Source organism: Marmota flaviventris, chromosome 12, assembly GCF_047511675.1.
Source record: "Marmota flaviventris isolate mMarFla1 chromosome 12, mMarFla1.hap1, whole genome shotgun sequence".
Taxonomy (NCBI): domain Eukaryota; kingdom Metazoa; phylum Chordata; class Mammalia; order Rodentia; family Sciuridae; genus Marmota; species Marmota flaviventris.
Genome location: NC_092509.1, coordinates 19,287,731 through 19,312,160, shown reverse-complemented (window position 1 = coordinate 19,312,160; position 24,430 = coordinate 19,287,731). Strand labels below are relative to the sequence as shown.

Below are 24,430 nucleotides of genomic sequence, written 5' to 3'. Positions count from 1 at the left end.
TCATATATTATTTTTTTCGTTCTTTCTCTCTCTCTCTCTCTCTCTCTCTCTCTTTTCTTTCTTTACCTTGTCTCACTTTGAAGAGAGACTAAGAGCTTAGAGTTAACCTACCCACCACATGGTGTATCAGAGCCAGGCCCAGGCTGATTTCAGCATGGGCTAAAGGGCAATTCCATGTTTATTAATGACACAGTTGCTGTTTGGATGACTTTGTGCATATTATTTCAATGATTCTCTACATTTTGCTAATCTCTGCCCAGAAAACTGCTGAGGAATCTTTTAGTGGCCACCCACAGATCTTGTTTTAAATTCAAGAAAATAAACAGTGCTCTTAAGGGTTTCAGCCATATGTTTAATTCCACTAGACAGACACATTTTGAAGCATGAAGATAGAATACAAGGGGGAGGAGACAACTCACTGGAATGGGTAGGGGTTCACGTCGCAGATGATTGGGATAAGATGACACTGGTAACTGATGCTTTCTGATTAGCTGTTACTGCCAACAATACTTGCGTAAAGTGCCGATAAATAACTTAAATGTTACAAAAAGATGGTCCCGGTAAGTTCCAGGCCTCACTGAACACGTCATTTTGATGGTCAGCACAGCACTCAGATGGCCGCAGGTTCCCCTTGAGTATTCTGGTCTTGCACGGGCTCCAGCTGACCAGAGTCAGACACGTCGAAGCTTGCCTTGTACTTGGCCAAGATCTTCATAAGAGGCCGCAGTTTCAGCCACCATTGTTCTTTGGGAATCCTGTGCCTAGGAAGGAAGACAAGACAGTGCCACCTTCCCTGCTGGAAGACAAATTTCCAGCTGTCTCTGGCTGCAGCCAGGCCAAAGGAGACTTGTCAAAAAAGGTGGGTTTATGGAGTCACCTGACTAACCTTTGGATGATAAAGCCAATTTTCACAGATCAAATGAAAATATTATTTTTGTATTTCTAAAAGTTCTGCCCTGTTTCTCAGTGTCTACTATTCTTTAACCTTGCTCTAGAAGAGCCCATGTGTTCCTTCAAACACTGCCATGCGTTACTTACAATCAAGAAGGTTGTGGTGTCCCTTTGTCCTCATGACTCCTATTATTCATTCTTGCTAACAGCTATGACATTTACTCGTACAGTGTTTAATTGACTTACTCAAAATCTGTTTCCTTCTTTAGATCTGCCACAGGTTGGAAAAGGACGTTTCTTTTGCTTATTCCCAGCACACAGATGCAGTCGTCAGAAACACATTTCTTTCCTATGAGAGTTTAAAAAAAAAAAGAAAGAAATTAGGAACTACTAATGCATCATGTCGATAAAATGTCATGTGAAGGTGAGGTAAGAGTTGGATGCCTCAGAGCCACCTTGGGGTGGATGCAGGTAATTCCAGTTTTGACCAGTAAGTTTGGAAATCCTGATGTGTGCCATGGATTACATTTGATAATCAGCTGTCTATCCAGTGGGGACAGCCAGTGCACAGTGTGCCAGTGTCCTTTGAGACTTTCCCAGAGTCTCCTCCAGGCCCTTCAGGACTAGTGAGGAGGAAGGCCTAGGTTGTGGTGAGGCCTCCCTCCCTTGAAAGAGGCTGTTCACCTGCCACTTACCAGAACAGCGGCCACCACAGATAGAGGGAGGGATTTATGCAAAGAATGTTTTTAACAATGAATAAATATTTCACTAACTAGTGGAGTAAGGAAAAGTGAACTTAAATTGCAGAAAGGCAGACACTGAAAGTTAATGAGAGGAGTATCCACAAATGAAATCTAAGAAGTAGAAAGATATATCAAAGTACAAATTGATGTAGAAAAACTATCAAAGTAGAAGGAATTAAAGCCAACATCAGTTCTTCAATACTAAAATTAGGTTGGAACTGCTTATATCACCATTTTTACATAAGCTGTGTTTTTGTAAACCAGACTAGAAATTATATAAAAACACACATCTGAGATGACTGGCCCAGAAACCTGTAGGGCAGGGGTGGCATTGACAAAAATTGGCACAAAAAGCCCATCTCAGGATTAAATGAAGACTAAATATGTGCTGCAGGCACTGAAAGAAGAATGTTATGGGAAGTTCAGTGACAATTTTTTTTTTTTTTTTGAGAATTTTAAATGAATTGAAAGTTTCCTAGAAGATGCAATTTACAAAAATGATTCAAGAAAAAAGAAAAAAACACAAGTGTTTCTATAAATGTGAGAGAAATTCAGCTGTCAAATCTTTCTACAAAGAAAACTGGGTATTTTGATGGATGATTTCACTAGAAGATGCTTCCAAATATTCAAAAGCAAAACAAAGCAAAACTCCCATCCTCTACATACTTTGAGGGAATTCCTCCTTCAAACTTGACCCCAACCATTGACAAGGACAGTAGCAGAGAGGACACTGCTAACATGTTCACAATCACTGACACAAAAAGCCTGCACATAAGAACTACAAGTTGAATCCAGCAGTGAATAAAAAAGAACATTGTGACCAAGTTAATTCTGAAATTTAAGGCTGGTCAGTTTAATTTGTCACACTAACAGATGAAAAACAATTATCTCACGATATATAATATGATAAATAACATAACCTTTTATAATTGAAAAAATGCCTAGCAAATAATGAAAATATATCAAAGACTAATAGTAAATATGAAATCACAAAGACTTGAGTTAAATACTAATGATAACTCTTAGGAAATGCTAAAGGCATTCTTGGTTCCCATCACAATTGAGAAGGGCAGGAGCTCGAATGTCACTATACCCAGTGAAGCCAGAGCTGACTGGGGATGAGATTTGGTGACATCACAAATGTCTCAAAAAATGAGGGCGGTATATAGATGATACGATTGTACATGTAAAAGTGAATTTATAAATTCTTACATCAGGATTCAGAGCATAGAAAAGTTAATTTCTACATACCAGCACAAAATATTTAAGTACCATTTATAACATTTTAAAAAAATTAAGACTCTAGGAATAAATATACCAAAAGATATGTGAGGTCTTATGAAGAAAAACAAAGGTTTGGGCTGGGATTGTAGCTTAGGGGCACAGTGCTTGCCTAACATGTGGGAAGCACTGGGTTTGTCCTCAGCACCACATAAAAATAAATAAAAAGGTATCGTGTCTATCTACAAAAAAAAAAAGAAAATATTATATTAAAAAAAAGGCTTAGTGGGCTGGGGTTGTGGCTCAGAGGTATGCTCACCTAGCATGTATGAGGCACTGGGTTCGATCCTCAGCACCACATAAAAATAAAGATATTGTGTCCACCTATGATAGATTAAAAAAAAAAAAAAAATGAAAAAAAAAAGGTTTAAGTTACTACCTGGCCTATGATTATAAAGTGGGGAAAAAATGAGATTTTTAATCCATAAATGGCACCCAAATAACTGATTACCCATACCACACAGGAAAAAATAAACTCAGATCTTAAGCTTCACATTAAGCAGATTAAAATAAATTACAAATAAAAGAACATTCTAGTAACCAGAAAAGCCATAAAGGGAAAGGTGGGTGATATTCCAATAATATAGTAGCTTTGCCTCTATTAACCAGAAAATGCTGTGTACATGTTGGGACTCTTAGCAACTAGCCAACAGAAAAATAGGCAAAATACAGAGAAACAAGAATGTCATGCAACCTGCCATTTTCCTCTTTACCTGTTGAGTCCACTTCTCCAAGCCACAGTGAAACACCAAATAAAGGTCAGGGTATCAGATGTAAGCCAGATGGCAGTGACAGGACACTGCATGCCTGCAGGTGAGCATGGGACTGGTAAACTAATTTGAAGACCTTACAGTCCAGCAGAAACCAGGCATACAATTGAGCCAGTTCCCAGGGACCTGGGCACTACCATACTGTGTGGGATACTCAAGTGCCAGGACCAGAATGGTCAGCTGGCCTGGAGCAGCAGAGATGATGGATTTGCACGAGCACAGGTCATCACAAAAATTCTAAAATACTGAAGGACACACTTGGGCTCTGAAGGAGAAACATGATGTGGATACCACCTGTCTTCTGTTGTGGGATTCTGTGCTCTTAAAAGTTGTGAATGAAGCAATTAGTAAGTCCTAAGTACCTTAAGTAAAAGCTAATTCAAAGTGATTCTCATCGATAAAACAAGCCCATTTTACGGTCTTGTTAAAAGTCTAACATATGTGCAGCAGTTTCTGCCTAATAGATATAAAGCTACTAAATTACTGGAATGTCATCCACCACTAAAAGCAGGAGTAAAGTATTTTATTAATAGGATTTATATTTATTTTAATCTTGCAAGTCATATAGCAATGCTAAGACTAGCAAAAGCTAAACAAAAAGCATGACCTTCCCATGACCTCCTACCTTTGCCATAGGACTCTTTCAGCTTAGTGGTGATCCATTGCATGGCTCTGGCAGAGATTTTGGTTCCAAAGTTTCTATCAAATGGAGAAGGTACTCCACCCTGTTGTGATTAAGTTATTAGTTACAAAGCAAGCAGAAATGACAGTTTCTGTAGTTGAACAAGATTCACATTTTTAAGAGATGTGAACCTGCAAATATGGCATGGTTTGGCCTGTTTCTGTCTTGTTGGATTTGGTTGGGTCACAAACCCAAACTCTGATGGCTCACCTAGTTGGCAAGCCTTCCTTCTCACAGGGCAGGATTCTAATCAACTGGACCATCACCGACGAGTCCCCGAGTCCCCTCAGTATTGCAGAGTCTCACATCAGGGTTTCTTGAACTTATTTTGGGGTAAGGAGAGATGTCAGTTTCCCTTAAGAATCTGATAAACTGTGGATTTTTGTTTTTCCCCCCAAAATACACACTTGCCTATTTCATCATATGATTTAAGGACTCATGAACCTTTTGAAATAAATCAGTGGACCCTACTTTAAAAGTTCTCTAAAATACAAGGAATAGGAGGTAATGATGCAAACAGCAGAGACCTTCAAACTGGGAAACCTGGGACTACGTACTTCCCAGCTGAGCTCCAGTTGTTATTTGGGGGCACACTCAGAAATCGTAAAATTAAAGCTTACCCTACAGTTCTTTTCCAATTCATTCTGATTTTTTTATAAATATCAAGTATCATTGGTCCAATATTCTACTTTAAATCTTATTAAACCCTATATTTAAGAAAATACTTGCTAGGCATGGTGGCACATGTCTGTAATCCCAGTGGGTTGGAAGGCTGAGGCAGGAGGGTTGTAAGTTCAAAGATAGCCTCAGCAACTTAGATAAAAATTAAAAGGGCTGGGGATGTGGCTCAGTGGTTAAGTGACCCTGGATTCAATTACAGACACCAAAAAATATATATATTTTAATTTGTATACTATTTCCAAATGAACCAATGTCACTATTTACATGAAAGGTGAGAATTTCTTAAAATCTCCATACACTGTAATAATTATAAATGAGAACAAATTCTAAAGCTAATGAGACTTTTAAGATGGAATAATTCAGCCGCTGTTTCTAGTCACCCTAGAATTTACTTCTGAATACACATTTTTCCAAAAATGGCCATAATGAGGCATCAGTTGGAAGACAGCTCTCCTTCGTCTTGAGGAGCACAGAGGCCTCGGTGTGACCTGGGCCTCCAGCCCTACCTGCTGCATGTGGCCCAGCACGTTCTTCCTGCAGTCAAACACCCCTTTGCCTTCCTCCGAGTAGAGCTGGTAAATGAAGTCCGTGGTGTAGTTCTCACTGCAGCTCTCATTCCTGCCATGAACGGAAACAGCTGAGGTCATTCACCAGGCAAAGCAAGCAGGGGTCTCCCAGGAAGCGATCTACCCGAGCAGCCCAGGATGCACAGCCACCTGTCAGGTGGGCCGCTTGGTCCTTCATCCCTACCGGACTAGGTATTTTCCCCTTTCTTCATAAAGGTCAAGGGGCTTAAAGAAAGATATGATTGGGAGATATCATGGGGAAAAGAAAAAGACGAGAGCAAAATTAAATTTGAAAATTGCCCTTCATTGCTTTATTTTTTTAACACTGGCTCAGAATAATGCTCTAATCAACAAAACTATGGTTTAAGTGAGGGCAAGTGAATATCAGCCTTGCCAGAAAATCACCCATTATTTAAATACAAGTATATTTTTAACAGCATGCAATTGCCATATTTCTGTGTTCCTTCAGCATTTATAGTGAGAATCAGAGTGGCAAAGGAGTAATGAGTGCACCTTAGGTTTCAGATCACAAGATAGATTCTAAGAACCTAGGTCTAAAAAGGAAGTAAGATTAGAAATACTGTTTCATTACCTGAGCACAAGACCCCTCTGGATGGAGGTCTTCATTTTCTCTGTCAGGTGTTCCACGTTGGACTAGAAAGAGTATTTTGTTCATCAGACAATCAAATTATTAGGCACCTACTATGTGCCTACTCTAAGATCCTAAGTGCTAGAATATAACAGCAATTGAGAGAGATGGCAGATGCTTTTATAGCTTACATTTATTTTATTTATTTGTGGGAGACTACAGTAGACAAAAATATATTAGTGATATATGTATAGTAGTGATAAATGCACCAGTAACAATAATCAAGATAATAATACATAGGGTGGCAACAGGGCTGAGTTATTGGGCATATTTATTTAGTGAATGGAAATCATAACTTCCACAAGAAATGCTCTCCAAAATAAGTGGATTTCCCTCTTACAGAAAATAACTACCTGTTGCCTAATTTTATTTAGAATCTCATACAAATGCTTAATAAACATTTTCTGACCAAGGAAAAATTTTATAGGCTCATGCATACATAAATTCTCTTAAAAAAAAATCAGTCTTGAAAGAATGTACAGAAACATTTCAGTCCAGCAAGGAAGATTACTAAAGGGCAGTAATTTCCTAATGACTCATCCTAAAAAATGAGTCATTGAATTTGTCATAATTACATTTCTTAACCATCTACCATGTGCCAGGAGCCATAAGTGCCAATAAGGCACTGTCTTTTAGAGAGACCTCAAGTATTAACAGTTCAATATTGTCAATAAATTCATGCAATGTCCATGTCACCAAACATCTCATTACTTGATTTAGTTCAGAAACATAACTTGCTTAAAAACAGTTGCTCAATTTGTCTCATCTGTCCATGCTTATCCTTTTTCAAGGTGGAGTGGTCCATGCCTAGGCCTAGCCCTACAGTCTGAGCAGACACTGTGGCCCTCATGGGCCTGCTCCTGCCTCCCCACCCAATCCGTGACCACCTGCTGCGGGTACTGAGGCTGCCACCAGCTCCGCCAAATGCCCACCGGTCCTTCCTCCAATCCAGCAGCCTGGTTCTGGCCAGGCCGGAGCCAGTCAGGGAAGAGCCTGGACGGACTGGCTGAACCAGCCATTGGCCTGAACGAACTGAAGGAAATGGGAAGCCTTAGGCCTTCTTCATCAGTCATCACAGATCTTAGGAGTTTAAAAGAGCTGCAGCAATGAGTGAGTCCTTGTGTCAATCAGGACTGGGTGCCATGATGCAATGTAGGTCCACTCAATGCAACCAGTGAGTCCTTGTGTCAATCAGGACTGGGTGCCATGATGCAATGTAGGTCCACTCAATGCAACCAGTGAGTCCTTGTGTCAATCAGGACTGGGTGCCATGATGTGCAATGTAGGTCCATCAACAGGTACATCCCCAGCACCACAGGGCAAAGACCACTCTCCAGCTACCACAAACTCCCCACCCTTGTATCCACAAAGATTCCAGAGGCCTGGGACTGAGGTCATACATAATAGGCCTGCTCGACATATTGGATCCAGTTAAACAAGTATCACCTTTCAGTGACTTATGACACACATGAGACATACAGAGATGAAATCTCTGTACAAGCCTGTTTTCACACACAGGAATAAAAGGTGTCCTTGACCCTGTCTATTCACCCATCAAAAGAGCTCCTAATACTAAAGTCACAGAATCTGAATAAAACAAGGCAATGACTGAAGGGCATACAGCTTGGGATATTTTACAATACCATCTCCATCCCCTAAAAACGCAATCAGTGACAAATATGATTATGAACTCAGCGGTACCACATGGATTGTGAACTAAACAGTGCTCATGGGGGCCTGACCCTTTTACATACCTGTAGATCTCTGATGTCAAATGGCTCTTCAAAAATGTAGGCAGCATCAGCTCCAGCTGCGAGGCCCCCCATGTTGGCCAGGTAGCCACAGTAGCCCCCCATGGTCTCTATGATGAACACTCGACGCTTGGTCCCGCTGGCTGACTGTTTGATTCTGTCACATGTCTGGTCACAGAAAAAGAGATCAGTCATTCCAACCCAGGACACTGGCTAGTGCCAGATGTGCACCAGCCTAGAGCCTTGCGCCCCTCAAGAGGTACAGCAAGTCCCTCCACCAAGCCCGAGTGAGCAGTCATGAGCATTGGACATAGTGAGGAACAGTATGCGCAGCTGCCTGGACCCTGCCTCAGTAACCTGAGCCAGCCTCTGCATTTATTTACCAGGGCCAGCTAGAAGCTATGATCACCCATGGTGGGGGCCTGGCCACTGTCCTTCTCCTGGGTGCCTTAGGAGGTGATGGGGAAAATGGTCACTCAAGACAGTTCACCTTTGCTTTTTTTCCTTGTTTTCATACTGGGGATTGAACCTAGGGACACTTAAACTGAGAGCCACATCCTAGCCCTTTTTTATATTTTGAGACAGGGTCTCCCTGAGTTGCTGAGGCTGGCATTGAAATCACAATCTTCCTGTCCCAGCCTCCCAAGCTGATGGGATTATAGGTGTATGCCACCACACCGAGCTCACCTTTGATTTTTTGATGTGCCCTTGCTAGTGCAAATCTAGATTTTATGCAAATGCCAGCTATCCAGCTTAGTTGATGGAAATCACTACACTATGTTTGAAAAGCTCTGTCTGTGCCATTGGGGTTTTGTTCACCTTTAGTTCCAGCATGCATGCCACATCATGCTTAGGGGTACCTCTAGTCAGAGACAGATAGTAGTTTCTTAGAGAAAGGCATCCAGAGAAGTCTTCCAGACACATGGGCACCTGGTCTCAAAATGAAACGTCTTATCATCCAACCTCCAGGCTCCTGGCAAGCAACTCAGAAACATCCAACTGCTGCCTCCTACCTGGGGCACAGGTCTAGGTGCCATTTATTTCCTCAGTACTCTGCCAAAGCTTCTAACCCCAGCCCCAGCACCCAATCTATTCACATAAAACTGAGATCCAACTTTAAAATCCAAAACTGATCAACTTCTTGCCGTACTTAAAATCTTCCACTAAGTACTTCAAGTACAGCTCAAAACCTTGAGATGGAACCCCTGTCCTGCCAGCTCCCATGGCCAGGTCCACTCCTGGCTCCAGCCCCTGTCCTGATTTGCAGACATGCTGCACTTGGATTGTCTTGGTGGTCTTCATACGCTCTGGGCATGTGGTGGGCTGCACAGAAGCCCCCAGAGGTATCCTGATCCTAATCCTAGAATCTATAAATTAAGCTAAGGATTATCCAGGTAGCCTGTAAATGCCATTACATGTGTCCTTACAAGGGGAGTCAGAGGAGATGGGACACAGCAGCGGCAGATCAGTAAGCACTGAGCAATATACCTCATGCTGGCCTGGAGGAAGGAGGAAAGGCCAGAGGCCAAGGCACCCAGCGCCTGCACCTTGACGTCAGCTTCCTGACTTCTGCCTTCAGAGAATAGCGAGTGCTTCTTGAGAGCACACTGGCGCATGCACAGTAACTACAACCACAGGAAACTCACAGACACTTTCTTCCCTCCTTACCTCTGACCCAGTTCAACGTCATTTCTTCAAGAAAACTCTCTAGGACTCTACAGTTCTGTCTTGTAGGGGCTCTTGTGACACTGGGTGCTTTCCTGATAGAAACCCCCCCAGGACGAGGTCCTGCAGTTACTTGTGAAGGTATTTGATTTGGGTGTCTCTTCCTCACTAGATTCCACAAGGGCAGCCATCTTGGGCTGGGCTTACCCACTGTAGCACAGTCAGCAGCTCCAGTGCTGAGCTAAGTACTCAATGTCACAGAATGAAATAGATGCACATACCCCTGGCCCATCCATCAGCCAGTCCAGAGCCCATCATATAGGATTCCCTAAACTAGTCTCCAGGGCACTTAATGGAGAGTGAAGTCACTAGAGGACACAGCCCTGGGGAAAACTTCTGGGAAAATTTGTACTAGAAGAAAAACCACAAGCTATAGTTTAAATACCCTTAATATTTTACACTGGGTTTTCAAAACTATAAATGAAAGGTGAAAAGATAAAGAGGGGTTAACTACAGTGTTAAGACAGAAGGAAAGACAGTGGGCTGTACTGTGGGGACACAGTCTTGCTCTGCTAACAAGCTAGGAAGTCATATTTTCCTGACTACGGGATTCCCCCAAGGTAGCTGGCTGACTGCTGAACTCCAGTGACCAGTGATGGAATAGGAGCAGCGGCTGTGCAGAGGCAAGAGGGGCCGGTGCCACTGTCTGCTGGCACAGAGCCAGCAAGTCTCATTTCCAGTCAGTGAACATGGGTAGTTCTGTGCTATTTGCAAATTGAGCAGTCTAAACTAGCCCAGGTGTTCAAGGAGAGTAAGGCCCAGGCACTGTCCTGGGCCCTAACAGAGTTCAGTGATGGGCAGCTATTTTACTGATTTATCTGTGCTCTTATTTAACATGCAAAGAAACAGAACTCCAAGAAGGATAAGTGGGATATAAGGGAGCCTTAACCCTGGTGGTTATGAGCTGGGGACTCTGGAGGCACAAGAACCAGTGCCAGAAGGCAATAATGAAGATGTTTTCATAGGTTCAAGAGTCAAATGCTAGGATTGTGTGTGTGTGGGGGGGGAGGTCCTCTCCTTTTCCTGCATTTTATTCAACCCAGAACAAAAACCTCGGATAAAACTGCTATTTTCTGAAGTTCTGTACCGAGTTGAGCTAAGGAAACTCTCCAACAGCCATGACTTTTCATTGCAAACTCTGGAACTAACTCAGACATGAATGTCTAAGGGGCCCACAGGACATGCTGAGTCAGAAGTTACCAGCGTGCTTGGCCAATATCCTTTTTCTGGTTTGGTGAGGAACAGTCTAGGCAGCAAAGGCCTTTGGAGCTACCAGATATTCTCAGGTCTAATGTACAGGAGTCACAGGCCATGAAGGCCTAGCACGTCACACATGCTGCAATGTGGACGCTGGCACCTGCTGGATTAGTCCCTACCCACAGGGTGCGGCAGTCAGTGAGCTCCTAGGGAGCCTCTTCATCTCTCTAGGAAGACTATGCTTCCAGGCAGTGGAATCCCACTTTTGTGCAGATGAGCACTGCTTCACTTTGGAGTCCTCATACTTACCAGGTACCTAAGCCCCCTTTCGCACGCTCCCATGACTTGTTCTGTGACGCTCCGCTAAGGTCACACCTCTAGCTATTCAACTTCAGGCAGGAGCAGCAGGCCTCGCCAGAAAGGATGCCCACAGCTCACCTTGTTTAGGTGGTGCAGAAACATTATGCAAAGGGCTTTTATGTCTCACTTTGGTCAATACAAACAGGCTCTCCCTACGAGAAACTAGGAAAAATTACCTTATTACAGAAAACGTGACATAAAGCCAATCTCATAGGAAACAAAAAAATAATAATAAATTTGGCCCAATCATCCTAAGAGACTGAGTGGGTGGGTTTCCCCTTTTAATGTCCACTTGGGGGAAGGCAGGGGGTGAAGGGAAACTGAGAACTGGAAATGAGAGCTGGACCTCATGGCAATGTTCTTAAGGCAGAAGAATCAAATTGTTAAAGCAAACGCAACAAAGCAAAAGCGGACAGAGTTCTCTTACCTCAACCACTGCATCCAGGCCAGTGTCAGAGCCAATACTTATGTCTGTGCCTGGGACATTGTTGCTAATGGTAGCAGGCAGAACGCACACAGGGATGCAAAACTCCTCGTGGCTGTCGCGAGCATTAGCCATCATGATTGCGCTGGAGTAAGCCTGAAGCAGCAGGGCCACAGCAGTTAGCAGGCACAGGCTCGTCACCTGCCAGTCACTGGGTGTGGGCTGTGGCTCCAGGGATGGGACAGGGAGGGGCCTGAGTCGCCAGTGGGAAGCGGCTTCATGCAGGGCTACAGAGTCCATGGGGCCCGGATGAGCACTGCAGGAGCAGAGCAAGCTCCAACAACACCGGGCCACAGGGTGCAGCCTGTCCTCCTCCCCCGCTTCCCGCAGCAGAGGCCACAAGCAGTGGAGTCTGGTGGTGCAAGGCAGCAGCAAAGCAGGCACGAAGCAAAGCAGGGGTGGAGGCGGCACGAGTGTGTTAGTCATTAGACGGACAGCAGCTCATTTCTTGGCATCTCAGAGCGAGTGGGAGAGCCAATTAGGCTGGAATATCTAAGCGCAACACCAATCCTGTAACTTCTGCAGGGAGGGGTGGGGAGAGCACAGGGCTATGAGGTCGACATCAAATGACTGGCATCACAGATGCAGAGCAGGGTCACCTGCAGGCAGGCACTGCGGCGCCACGGAGGGCAGAAGCGGAAGAAGGCGTGCAGATACGTTACCCGCAGCCTTGGCTCCGGGGCATAACTGCTGTTTGGGGAATCCACTTCCCTCTGAAGGGAGCCTCCCTTTCAGGGGCCTCGGGAGAGCTTACATTAAGCAGGATAGATCAGCCAGAGTCCAATCAACTGCTCTGGAATTCCAATGGAAACTGGCTTTGATGTCAAAAGGTGAGCTATTCAGCCCCTAGTCAGGGGTTGAACTCTCTGCCTCAGGGAGGTAACCAAGTTAGTAGTAGGTTACAGGTCCACTTACCCATAGTTCCTAAATCCATGCAGCCTCCAACAGAACAAGGCATTTTTATGAAACATTTGCTGCAAATCTGACCCAGTTATAGTCTTTTTTGGTTCTACTTAACACATCTTCTTAGCGTGCTGCAGAAACTTCTATGATAAATGGCATGTGCTCTGAATTGCCTTTGTTTTTGTCAGTGCTGGGGATGAACCCGGAACCTTGTGCATGCTACCAAGTGCTCTGCCACTGAGCCACTGCCCCTGTCCTTCTGTATTGCCTTTCTGTAACCCCAAATATGCACAGCCTGAAGATTCTGGACAGTGGGCCGTGGACCTGTGCAGGTTAGTCCTTGGAGCAGTCAGTTTGGAGGTGACATGGGGCCATCTGTACTGGGTGACGATGAACGCAACAGGAGCAGGGTGCCCCCACGTGGCCCCCCCTCAGCCCTGGTCCTCTGCCTCCATCCGAGCTGGGCCCATGGCTAGTCTCTGTGTGGCCTCTGTCTTTCCAGATTTGGTGTGGCAGTTAGTACAGCACTTGTTCATCTGGGGGAACCCACTGGCCAGTACCCATACTCTTCTGATGGGCTCCTCAGCACTTTCTAGCTCAGGGTCAGTTGAGGACAGGCTGTGGGGAAAGCAGTTGTCTGAGAAAGCTGTTGCTGGAAGTCAAAGGAACACAGGCCATGGCCTCGGACAGAATGCTCCCCGTGGGCCAGCTGGGGTGGGGTGGAGGAGGCAGCAGGTGAGCAGCAGGGTTAGTGACTTTGTTTTTCATGAAACCTCTGATGGCGGTGGTACTGCTGTAGCACTTCCTACCTTCTGTTTCCCATTGCTCCTTTTGATTCCTTCAATCTCTAAGCAAATGAGAGGAAAACTTTGGACAGGGCAGCCCCCTGCCCAGGAAGTCAGGACACTCCGAAGGCATACAAGCAAGTCTTGCCTGCAGATCCTGAGTGAGCACCAGTGACTTGCCCTGCTCAGGGCTCCAGGGTGGACACTTTAAGACACCATCAAGCTACCCTGGATAGAGCTAACCACACCAAGAGCAGAGATGGGGCACAGTCATGGAAGAAGCCAATGACACGTTCAGGTTTGGTTTTCACCCCTTTAGGATACGTGGAAGGACTCTTAGCTGTTTTCTCACCCTTCACCGGGCTCCAGGGCCCAGAGCAATCAGATAAGGACCTAGTCATGGTTTTCAATTTCATGGTCACATCACTAACCAGGGATATTGGCAGGGCTATAGTCACTGCCACCTTTGTAGCATCAACGGCAGCTCGCGTTCAGCTTGCTTTGGTTGTATTGTTGCCTAGAACAAAGTGTTGTACGATTGTGGAGGAATAAAAAGTAAAGTTTAACAGAAAAGCCTACAGCTACCTCAGGAAAGTTTTCTAAATGCCTGCTCTGAGGTACTATGTGGGTTTTGCTCTACCCAGAAGACCCACTGATACTGCAGCTACAGAGATCCCCTTGAAGGGATGCATCTGCAAGCTGAGCATCACTGCTACCAAGTGGGAAAGGATCAGCGAAGACAATAATCAGATATCCAAAGACAATGATATCTGTATCACATAAGACTAGCTTAGGGTTTGTCAGCCTCAACAGGGTCGACATCCTGAGCCAGATCATTCCCTGTGGTAGAGACTGTCCTGTACCTCCCAGGACACTGAGCAGCATCCCTGATCTTGGCCAGTGAGATGCCAGAAGCAGTCTCTCTCCCGGCTGCAGCAATCCAAAATACCCTTCAATGCTCAAAATGCCCCTTGGTGCAAAACTATCCACAGCCGAGAATAGCCAAGCTCCCTGAACAAAAGGAGTGATTTGGTATTGGAGATGCCCGTGGATTCTAAATGAGAAGGCCATCCCGGGCAAAGCAGGCAGCTCACACCAGTAGAAACAGAGCACCTAGATGTGAACGTGCAGGGAGCTCCTGGGACCTGTGTAGGACACCAGCTTTATGCTACCAATAAGGTGAGTGAGCAGATACTAACTTGCTTTGGGCCCTGACTCACCAGAACAGTGGCAGGAGGGACCCCGGGTGACCTGTGTAGAGTGCTGCATGCCCCATTTCCTGCAGAGGATTCGTGGTTATGACCAGCCTAGCCTAGCTTAACCCCAAATCAAAACGACTGGAATTGACTTCATTTTGCCCAAAAAACATATCTCTGGAAGAAGCCAATGACACATTCAGGTTTGGTCTTCACCCCTTAGGACTTGTGGAAGGACTCTTAGCTGTTTTCTCACCCCTCACCGGGCTCCAGGCCCCAGAGCAATCAGAGCAGTCACTGGCCTGGCCTTGGCCACCTACCTTGAGATGGCAGAACCAAGAGGACTTAGCTCCTTGGAGCCTCAGAAACAGCACATGAGGAAGACCACACACATCCCTTGCCATGTGATCATGCCTGAGGCTCTCAGGAATGATCAACTACCTGCTCCTTCTTTTTCTTTCTCAGACATCATTGTTGGTTAACCTAGCTTTGAGAAACTCAAACAAATAAAAGACCAAATTTAAGAAAAGTCACAAAAACTCCCTCTAAGGGAAGTAGGATAGATGGTTTGGGTTTTGTCCTCCAATTTATTTTTTTTTTTTTTTCAGATTTTCAACTATGTATCTATTCTCTTTCAACAATCTGGGAAGAAACAGTTTTTTATAGCAGAGAAGCTCAGAATCATAAGATAGGAGACTCTTTCTTTGGTGCCTAAGAGTGTGTATCAAGGGGACAAAAGCCTTGTCTGGCACCTGCAGAAGCTCCCACCCACAGCAAAGGATAGCCTCCAGGTCCCCACCCATCCGCCCCCCCCCCCCCAGGTGAGCTTTAACTATGTGACAATGAGTAAATAAGCAACTCAAGTCCAACTGCTTCTCTGAGGAACTCAGCCTACAGACACCCCAATCTAGGCAGGGCAGGCGAGAGAGAAAGAAAAAGAAAATTCATTGTGGTAGATGCAGATCTTTACATTCACAAAGATCCATCCAGAGCCCAAATCAGTTGAAAGCAGCAAAAACAGTAACAATCACCAAGAAGCACATGCAAGATCTAAGCAAAAGATTAGTGACTGCAAACCCACAAACACCACTTTCAGCAGACAGGATCACACTGCTACAGTAACAAAGCGGAGAGAAGTTTAAGCACTTGAGAAAAGCAAGAAATAAGTGCTAATCATTACTTACCCTTGAGATCTTAAAAGCTTTTTGGCTTTTATTTACCAGCACTAGAAATAGGTTTTTTGGTGATAAGAGTTTCAAAAAAAAAAAACTCCAAAAACTTTCATAAGAACTAGATCTCACAAGGAAAATATAAACCAGAGACTTACTGAAATATTTGACAACAAATTAAGTCAAAATTATTCTGATTTAGATACTGATCTTCAAACTCCCATATGAATTATCAAGGCTAACTACAAATATGATACATAGAATGTACTTCTATGTTTCCTTATTGCCTTCTGGCAAAAAAATTAAAAATCAAAGCAGCATCAATATTTTTAGATTCTAATTTAGAATTGCCAATTAAGGGGGAAATGACATTGACAGCATAATGAAAAACACAACAAATGCAAACAGAGAATTCAATAATCAATGAATAAAATTACCAAATATTGAATTTCCATCCTTAGACATCAAGGCAAAGAACCACGGTCCAGGTTTTATCACAGTAAGATTTACAGACTGGAAGTAAATGAGGCTCAGCCAAAACAAACAAAAATCTTAATAGTTATCAAATCTCAGAGCTACGGTGCCAACACCATTCAATGGCCTTGGCAGTGATAGTGCCTCAGCTACACAGAAGAGGTTGCAAAACTTCGAGGAGCTAGATCAATTTTTTCAGCGGCAAAAGGACTTTTGAATATACCTTAGGAAAAAAAAAAAAGAAAAAGACAAAAGGGAAAGATTTCTTTAAGCCCATGCAGGCACTGCCCAGCTGCCTGGGGCCTATTTCTAGTGCACTGGTAGATAAAAGGGGCAGGCCTGAGGTTAGCAGCAGCGCGCCTGCTTTGCTGGCACGCGCACTTACGTCGGTGATAGTGTTCAGAGCTGTGTCTGACCCGATGCTGAAATCGGAACCGGGCACATTGTTGGAGACAGTGGCAGGAACCATAACCATGGGGATACAGAGCTCCTCGTATTTCTCCCGGGCCGCTGACAGCTCTAGGAGTCCCAGGTAGGCCTGTCAGACAAGTGTGTGTGATTGTGGGGCCAGGAAGCTGGGAGGGGCGCAGCGGGCACAGAGGGTATCGCTGGGAGTGCAAGCACGGGAGAGCCTCAGGGAGCCACTTCCAGCACAGCACACGAGGTACATATTGGGATACCACAGAACTACATTCGGTCCAAGGGTGAGAGGTTTGCTGAGTACAGAGGAGAAAGCAGGACATTATCAAGTAGAACACTAACTCTTATTGGTGAGAGGCTGATTACTTGAGGTTCTTACATTTCTTCAAAGTAAATCAAAAGATTATCACAGGACTGATCTTTATCCAAAAGTACATAATTAAGGACTGTAGTCCAACACGTGACTCTGAAGAAACTGAAAAAGAAAATCTAACCGTGTGACTACCTTCCTCTGTAAAGAGCCAATGGGCTTCACATTGAAGAGATGGAATGATTTCTATAGACAGGAATCAAAACAGATCTCACCAAATAGGTGAGTCTCAGATAAGAAGTCAAGCTTTGGCTTCCACATTAGGTGTCTTTACTGGAACTGGGTCAGTCTTAGGCCACCTGCTATTCTTCTGCATTACAAACAAGCCAGTGGCAACGAGCCTCAGAATCCATAACCCAAGTTCCTGAAGAGCAGCCAACAAGTTTTGTGCTTGTGTGAAAACAGGGTCGATAGTCACATGTCCAAAACTATCAAGCAGGTTAACAGACAACGACTTACCTCAAATCCACCAATGATCAAGAGGGCATTGATACTATGAGCACGTATCTGCTCAGCAATCTCTTCCAAGAACTTCCCGGGCAGGGCACTAGAAACAAATGAACCAAGAGGTGAGGTCAGACACGGTCCAGCTGAACACAGTCCCCCACGTGCATCACGCCTGCAGCCCCCTCGGCAACCCCTCCGCCCCAGATCTTGCCTCCCACCTCCCATCGTGGCCACATTCTTCGGCACTATGGCAGTGGACTGTTAGCTGCTTTTTTCCGACCCTTTGTTGCACAGACAGCAGCAGAGTCTCAGGGAATGGACACCCAAGGCAGCAGTGGCCACAAGTCACATTTCGAGAGAGTATTTTCCACAAATATTTGGGAAGAAGCACTTCAGCTAATCCTGCACCTGAAAAGCCTCCTTCTGCCTTATTAGAAAACAATAAACCAAAGCAGCTTGTAATTATTAACAGTAATTGTCTAAATAGAAATTGTCTAAATAGAAATTAATTGTCTAAATAGAAATTTGTAGCTTCCCAAGAACTTTTTTATTCAAAAAAAAAAAAAAAAAAATTTGTGTACCAGGGATTGAACCCAGGAGCACTTAACCACTAAACCACATCCCTAGCCTCTTTTTATATTTTACTTCGAGACAGGGTCTCGTTAAGTTGCTTTGAACTCGCGATCCTCCTGCCTCAGGCTTCTGAATCGTTGGGATTACAGGCATGTGCCACTGCACCCAGCTTATAATTTAATCTCATACACCCACACTTGCTATCCAGGCTTACTTTGCTCATACCCTTCTGGGTTGTTGCCTACTTCAAATGACATGATCAACAGTGTAACACCAGGCAAACGATACTGTGCTCTATGTTCTGCCCAAGGTTCCATCTAACACCTATCCCTTGTCTTTCTTTTGGTGTTTTTGTTTTGTTTTGTTTTTTGTTTTTTTTGTGGTGCTGGGGATTGAATGCAGGGCTTTATGCATATGAAGCAAGCACTCTACCAACTGAGCTCTATCCCCAGCCACATCCCTTGTCTTCCTTTCATGCTTATGTGAGTATATAAAGTACTTATATTTTTGATAGATTTATAAAAATTTGTAGGGCCAAAATACTCAAACAGAGCAAAAGAGTGTTTGTGTCTAACTGCAAAGTCCCTCCTAGCCTTCTGATGCAGATTTTGAAACATCGTCAGAATCTGTCCAAAGCCCCCAACCTGTTCTGCCTGACTCAAGAGCAACGCCCAGCACACCGATGCTGGAAGTGTCTTGGCCAGTCTGCTGAAGCCTGGAAGTACCTAAAGATACATCTCCTTCCACTAGAGCTTTCCAGGAAACCAACCCCAGGGCACATGGTCAGACTGGAAGACTGAACACAGGCAGATCTGAAGAACTAATCCAGCCCTATGGGACCCTGCTAGCAGTAGGGGATCTTGGAAGTCCTAGTTTTAAAGCAGAACAAAGGGTTGAGATAATTTTCTAGGGATAATAAGCCACTATCAGATGGAACCCTATATAACATTTACCTAAAAATTGCTTTCTTTCCATATCAAAATATAAACTATAATAATGACTGGCATTAATATTGCACCCCTGGGATAATCAAAGATGAAAAGAACTTTCACTTAATATTAAATAATACATCTCATTAGACTATCCTCCCCCCAGCAATGGGGAAACACTGAAGCATACTATAATTCAGAAAAACACATCAAAATTACTCATGTTATTTTCTCAAGTGTGGAAATGAGCCCCAAGCCACTATGGGGTTCCCTTGTGTCATTCCCAATACCACAAACCTGCTCCAGCAAGATTTTAGTGCTTGTTCACACAGCAGGTTACTAAAGCCCAGTGACGATTACCTCTCTTGAAACTTCCAATGAGTTGTGCGGTTTTGCTCTTCCGAAGTATGGAATGAAGAACTGATTGGACAAGAGTGTCCAAAAGCTACCTTCTCTCTCTTTCCAAGCCTGGGACTCACCCCCAGTTCCCAAACATAATCGGGTTCCCAGAGCGAGGATAGGTAGGTGCCCCAATGCCTCTTTGTTTAGGAATTCCTTCCAAGATATCAGAAGAGGCACCCACATCCAGCCACTCTTCTAGAACGTGCCCGTTTCTTCTTCTTTGGGAGCAGGTTGAGAGTTAAGATTTGGAAATTACCGTTTTGTCCCAAGAATGGACCCTCCTTGGCCAGTCCAACCTCCAACATCTGACCAGCCGATTTCTTTGATCTGAGAGGCAAACACAAACAGCAAAGTGAGAGATAAAAGGGACTAGGGACACTTTAAAAAGCAGCTCAGATTCCTGTACTTTCAATAGGCTGCATTCCCGGGAAGATTTTGAAGCATTACAAAACCATGCTCTCAAAGTGTTGCCGAGGGAGTGAAGGCCAGGACGCCCAGCTTCTGCCATGTGTCTGGGTATGTCAACTCCCCGGGGGCCTCTAACATGTGCTGTGAGGGCTCCTGCCAACGTATATTTGAAATAAAGATATCATCCCACTCCAGTGTGACTATCCAGGCCCATATGCAAGAACAAACGCTCGTGAGTGTGTGTGTGTGTGTGTGTGTGTGTGTGAGAGAGAGAGAGAGAGAGAGAGAGACAGAGACAGAGACAGAGTATGTGTGACAGAGACAGAGAAAAAGACCGTGATGGGGGGGATCCAACATAATGCCGCTGAGAGCCACGAGTTGGAAGTTATAACTGCCAGTTTTGAAGGGAGTAATTCTTTTTTAAAAATTTGTTCCAATGAGTTATACATGACAGTAGAATACATTTTGACACATCATATTGACACATCATACATAAATAGAGTATAACTTCTCATTCTTCTGGTTGTATATGGGGTAGTTACAGGAGTTGGGTGATCATATACGCACATAGGGTAACAATGCCTGATTCATTTTACTGTCATTCCTACCCTCCCTTCACGTCCCCTCCCCTCCCTTCATTCCCCTCTGTCTAATCCAAAGTACCTCTATTCTCCCTAGCCCTGCCCCCAGCCCCTTACTGTGAATTAGCATCTGCTTCTCAGAGAAAACATTTGGTTCTTTGGGATTGGCTTAATTATTTACATAAAGCAAAGAACAGCTTAATACTAGTAAGTCTCCCAAAGCCTCAGCAGGAACAATGGCAGAGCGAGATGCCCTGAGGATGGCAGGGTTCCTAGTCCCCTCTCTGCTGCTCAGACTAGGACAGAGGGACCCTGTCTCACTGGGTGCTGTCCTTCAGCTGCCCAAGGTGGAAAGGGACTATGAGGTGCTCCCCAGGGCTACCAATTAGGTGACTGCACCCCACCTCTCCACCGCTCCTGCCTCCTGGGCTGGCGCTGGCTCCTCTGACTCTTTTCTTTCAACAAGGCCCCAGACTGTGCTCCTGCTCTTGTCCTACCTCCACTCCACTGGGGAAATGCCAAGTTTGTTAAGTCTATCATTTTGATGCTAAAGCCTCCCAGCTCACATTTTAGGCCACACCTCTGATGACACCTGGCCCCAGTGTCCACCTGCTTCCTGGACATCTTTCATGAGCCTTGTTAAACCTCAGCTCCTTGTATTTCCTTGCAAGCTGGCAACCCCAGGCTTTCTCCTGCAGCTAACTGCATTACTGCAGTTCTACCCCTCCCATCGGCCCAGGCCAGAGGGGAGTAACCCTTCCTCCCTTTTGTTTTCTTTCCCCACAGCTGCATATTAAATGAACAAATCCCATCAACCCTGTCCTGAGAGTACATTCAGACCTTTGGACAATGCTACCTTCACTTCTTGCTCCCCTCCCCACAGCTAGTCTTGGTGCTCCCTGCTGTGGCCTTTGAAGAACACCCAGGGATCCTGGCAAAGCCCAGCAGTTTGTACCACTCTCCTGCTGAGAACCATCCCATTTTAGCATAAAAGCTCAGCATAAAATCCAAGCTTCTTACTCCCCACTGTCTACCAGTGATGTGACCCTAGCTTCCTTTCTGTCCCCACCCCCTCCTGCCACCCTCTCATTCCCCTGCCCGGGCAAGATGGCCACCATCACCCTAGAACAGCAACACCTTACCTTAGGGCCTTTGCACTTCCTTTCCTCTGCCCAGGATGAGCACAACAGGCTTAGGAGTCACCTGCCTATTCCAGACCTTTGGTCTAAAATCCAGTTCCCAGCAGCGGCTGGGTAGGACCTTCATGCAAACCTTGCTGGGCTCCATCACCCTCTTGACCTCAGTGTCTTTTCAGAACTGCTCCCAGTCTAAGAACCTAGATGGTTTACTGGATCTCTTCCTACTGTCACCTCTCTCTCAGAGGTCTGCCCTGCCCGCTTGTTACCTCCGCAGTGTAAGGCATGGCTCCTGGCTGAGGTGTCTGCTCTGCAGTCCTCCCGCCCTGCTTCAGTCCCACACCAGGGAAACCGGGTTGAATCAGTCAATGGCTCTGTGCCTTATGTTCCTCAGTGAGATCAGGACAACATCTTAGATTTAGATGAATGCGGAAATGAGCTAATATATGTAAATCCTGAGGAATGCGGGCCAGTGCCAGCAGGTGAGAAGGGCGCACTGTTCTCATCTCACTGAGGGCTTGGCACAGCAGAGACCGTGCGCCCTGCCTGCCAGGGCCCAGTGCCAGGGAGCTGACAAGTGCCCGTGATGTCACCACCACTGCGATCACCCAGCACCTTTTCAGGAAACTTGAAAACATGTCACATGTTGGGCTTAACTTGAAGGCCCAGACTCTTAACTCGGGGAAGGAGTCTCAAGCAGAAGTGACTTCTGAAGTGAAAACCTACTGTCATCACAGTGTCACAGAATCCTGGATGACAAATGTTGGAAGGCACCGGGAGCCTAGCCTCCCCACGTGCAGAGACAGTGTCACGTGCCTTGGGACTCTGGGGAGACTCACCTGGCCCTTGGCAAAGCCATCAAAGCCATCATAGATAGCCAGCATCTTGTGGCCGTCTGCGATCCCCACTCGCACGGCGGAGCGCACGGCCGCGTTCATCCCAGCAGCAGGTGCCCCCACGTTGATGACAGCCACGTTGCAGTTGCTCTACAGGAGAGGGCAGGCCCAGGTCATCAGGTATGCTGCACACCTTACACCTGGCCCACACCACGCCGGGCTGCGCTGCAGGTGACCACATTCCACAGTATCGTAAAGGTCACAGTGGGAAGGCCAGCCACAGAGCTCAAGGATAATCCCCCAGAAGCCAGCATTTAAGCTGGGGCCTGTGTGCACGAGGGCAGAGGGCACCGGAGGCCAGTCACCTACCTTTGTGATCTGATCATCAGGCAACTTGATGGCCAGTCGCTTATAGATGTTCAGGTTGCCCTCAAAGCTCCTGAAATGAAAGGTTTTTGCTGAGTGAGGGCCAAGAACACTGGACACAGAAGGAAGGAGCTCACTTGGGGGGCAGGGCCCCACAGAATAATCCTACCAGATACCCTGCAAATGCCCAAGTGGCCACTTAGGGAGAGTAAGGCCCTGATGTTACACATGTCCTACAGGGAGCTTGAGAGGGCCTATGAGGGCCTACTTCAGAAACAGGCTAAGGAAAAATGGCATTCTTGGGTTCCTCTTAAGTTTCTTTTCAAAATGCAAGCAGCATGTCTCCTTGTACCTTGATCTCACTAGGGTCTGAACAACCCCTGCTAAAAACATAACAAAACAAAAATCAACTTATTTTTCTCCACCTAGTTATCTAGGTCTTTTGGGACAGGATGAGCACAAGCTCTAAGCAGTCTAGACGACCAAGCCCAAGGAATATAAATTCCTCATGAAGTAGAATGTTCTTCAAAATATCTCACCTTCCTCGGAGTCGTACAGCATCTTTAAATCTCCTCTCATCCATCGCCTTTTGTACATCCTGGGTCTTTTAAAAGAAATAAGAAAAAAATAAGGATGTGCCAAGAGTTACTATGTCCCTGGGTTGGGATTGCTGGGCGGAAAGGGTCAATGCCTCCCCAGCTGGACCCTCTCAGTCTCACTTTGGATGACCAGCAGCCCCAAGATTAGGTGGCCAGGCATCCAATACTGTGGTTAGCAGTGGGACTGTCAGTGCCTGGCTGTGAGCTCAGAGCCCTGGACCCACCCAGCCCAGACTGCTTCCCAGAAAGAGGAGGAGGAGTGGGACCTGTTGTTATGGCTTCCAATGCACAAGGATTTCACTCCACAAGAGCAAAGGAAACCAATCTCTCAGGGAAGTTTCTGAAAATTTCTCAATTTAATTCTGATAGGGAGAAGAAAAACATAGTCCCCAGCCTCTCTGGGGGCCTGTGTACGGGACCTGAGTGTGCTCACAGCAGGCCGAGGGGACAGAGGGGCTGGGGCCACACCAGTACAAAGGGTGTGACAGGAATGACAAGCTCCAGTGATCCCAGTTAACTTTAGGACCCTGGGCAAGTTACCCATTTCCCAACTTCAATCTCCTCGTCTGTAAGATAAGAGGAAAAACCCAACCCCTCTCCAAAGCTGTCTAAGGTTATTAAAAACAGACAGTTAGGAAAACACCAGACAAACTGCAGGGAACCAGCAAATGGCTCACTGTGGCCTTCAGTAACAAAACCTTAATGTGATGGTTTCAAGAAGGAGCCAAGTTTTACGTGCCACCCTAATTTCTAGGAGAACAGACACGAGACATGAGAAACAGGCTCAAAATCAATGAGCTGTGGCCTGTTAAGCCCATCACCCCTCACACACTTCCAGACACTTCCTGTCCTCCCGTCCCCAAGGACATGGACATGAACACGCTTGCACAACATGCCCACACACATTCACACATACATACACCTGACCACACACATATACAGACTTTCTTCCCTCCTGATGGCTTCGGGAAGTATATTTTAAGGTGTATTAGGGTTACTGTGCCTAAGCCCCTTGATTTAATTACTTATCCACTTCTCCATATCATGAAAGGCATT

At 45.5% G+C, this 24,430-nt stretch overlaps 1 protein-coding gene and 1 non-coding gene across 4 annotated transcripts in view; both read right to left on the bottom strand.

The window, feature by feature from the left end:
• Positions 1–331: 331 nt before the first annotated feature.
• Positions 332–24,430, bottom strand: part of Pfkp (phosphofructokinase, platelet) — a 57,081-nt gene continuing 32,982 nt past the window's right edge. For 2 of the 3 annotated variants that reach the window (XM_071619879.1, XM_071619880.1), the window contains 12 exons: positions 23,315–23,379; positions 22,779–22,848; positions 22,413–22,559; positions 19,705–19,775; positions 17,557–17,644; positions 16,693–16,845; positions 8,018–8,182; positions 6,207–6,268; positions 5,555–5,666; positions 4,311–4,410; positions 1,138–1,240; positions 332–761 (listed from right to left, as the gene is read on the bottom strand). In XM_071619879.1, the coding sequence (XP_071475980.1) occupies positions 611–761; positions 1,138–1,240; positions 4,311–4,410; positions 5,555–5,666; positions 6,207–6,268; positions 8,018–8,182; positions 16,693–16,845; positions 17,557–17,644; positions 19,705–19,775; positions 22,413–22,559; positions 22,779–22,848; positions 23,315–23,379 (1,287 nt within the window). In that variant the 3' untranslated portion in view covers positions 332–610. Of the gene's footprint in view, positions 762–1,137; positions 1,241–4,310; positions 4,411–5,554; positions 5,667–6,206; positions 6,269–8,017; positions 8,183–11,723; positions 11,877–16,692; positions 16,846–17,556; positions 17,645–19,704; positions 19,776–22,412; positions 22,560–22,778; positions 22,849–23,314; positions 23,380–24,430 lie in introns of all 3 variants that reach the window. The other variant, XM_071619881.1, reaches the window with a different exon arrangement.
• Positions 5,939–6,012, bottom strand: LOC114106185 (small nucleolar RNA SNORD103/SNORD85). The gene has a single exon (XR_003585156.2). It is a non-coding gene; the product is annotated as a small nucleolar RNA SNORD103/SNORD85 (small nucleolar RNA).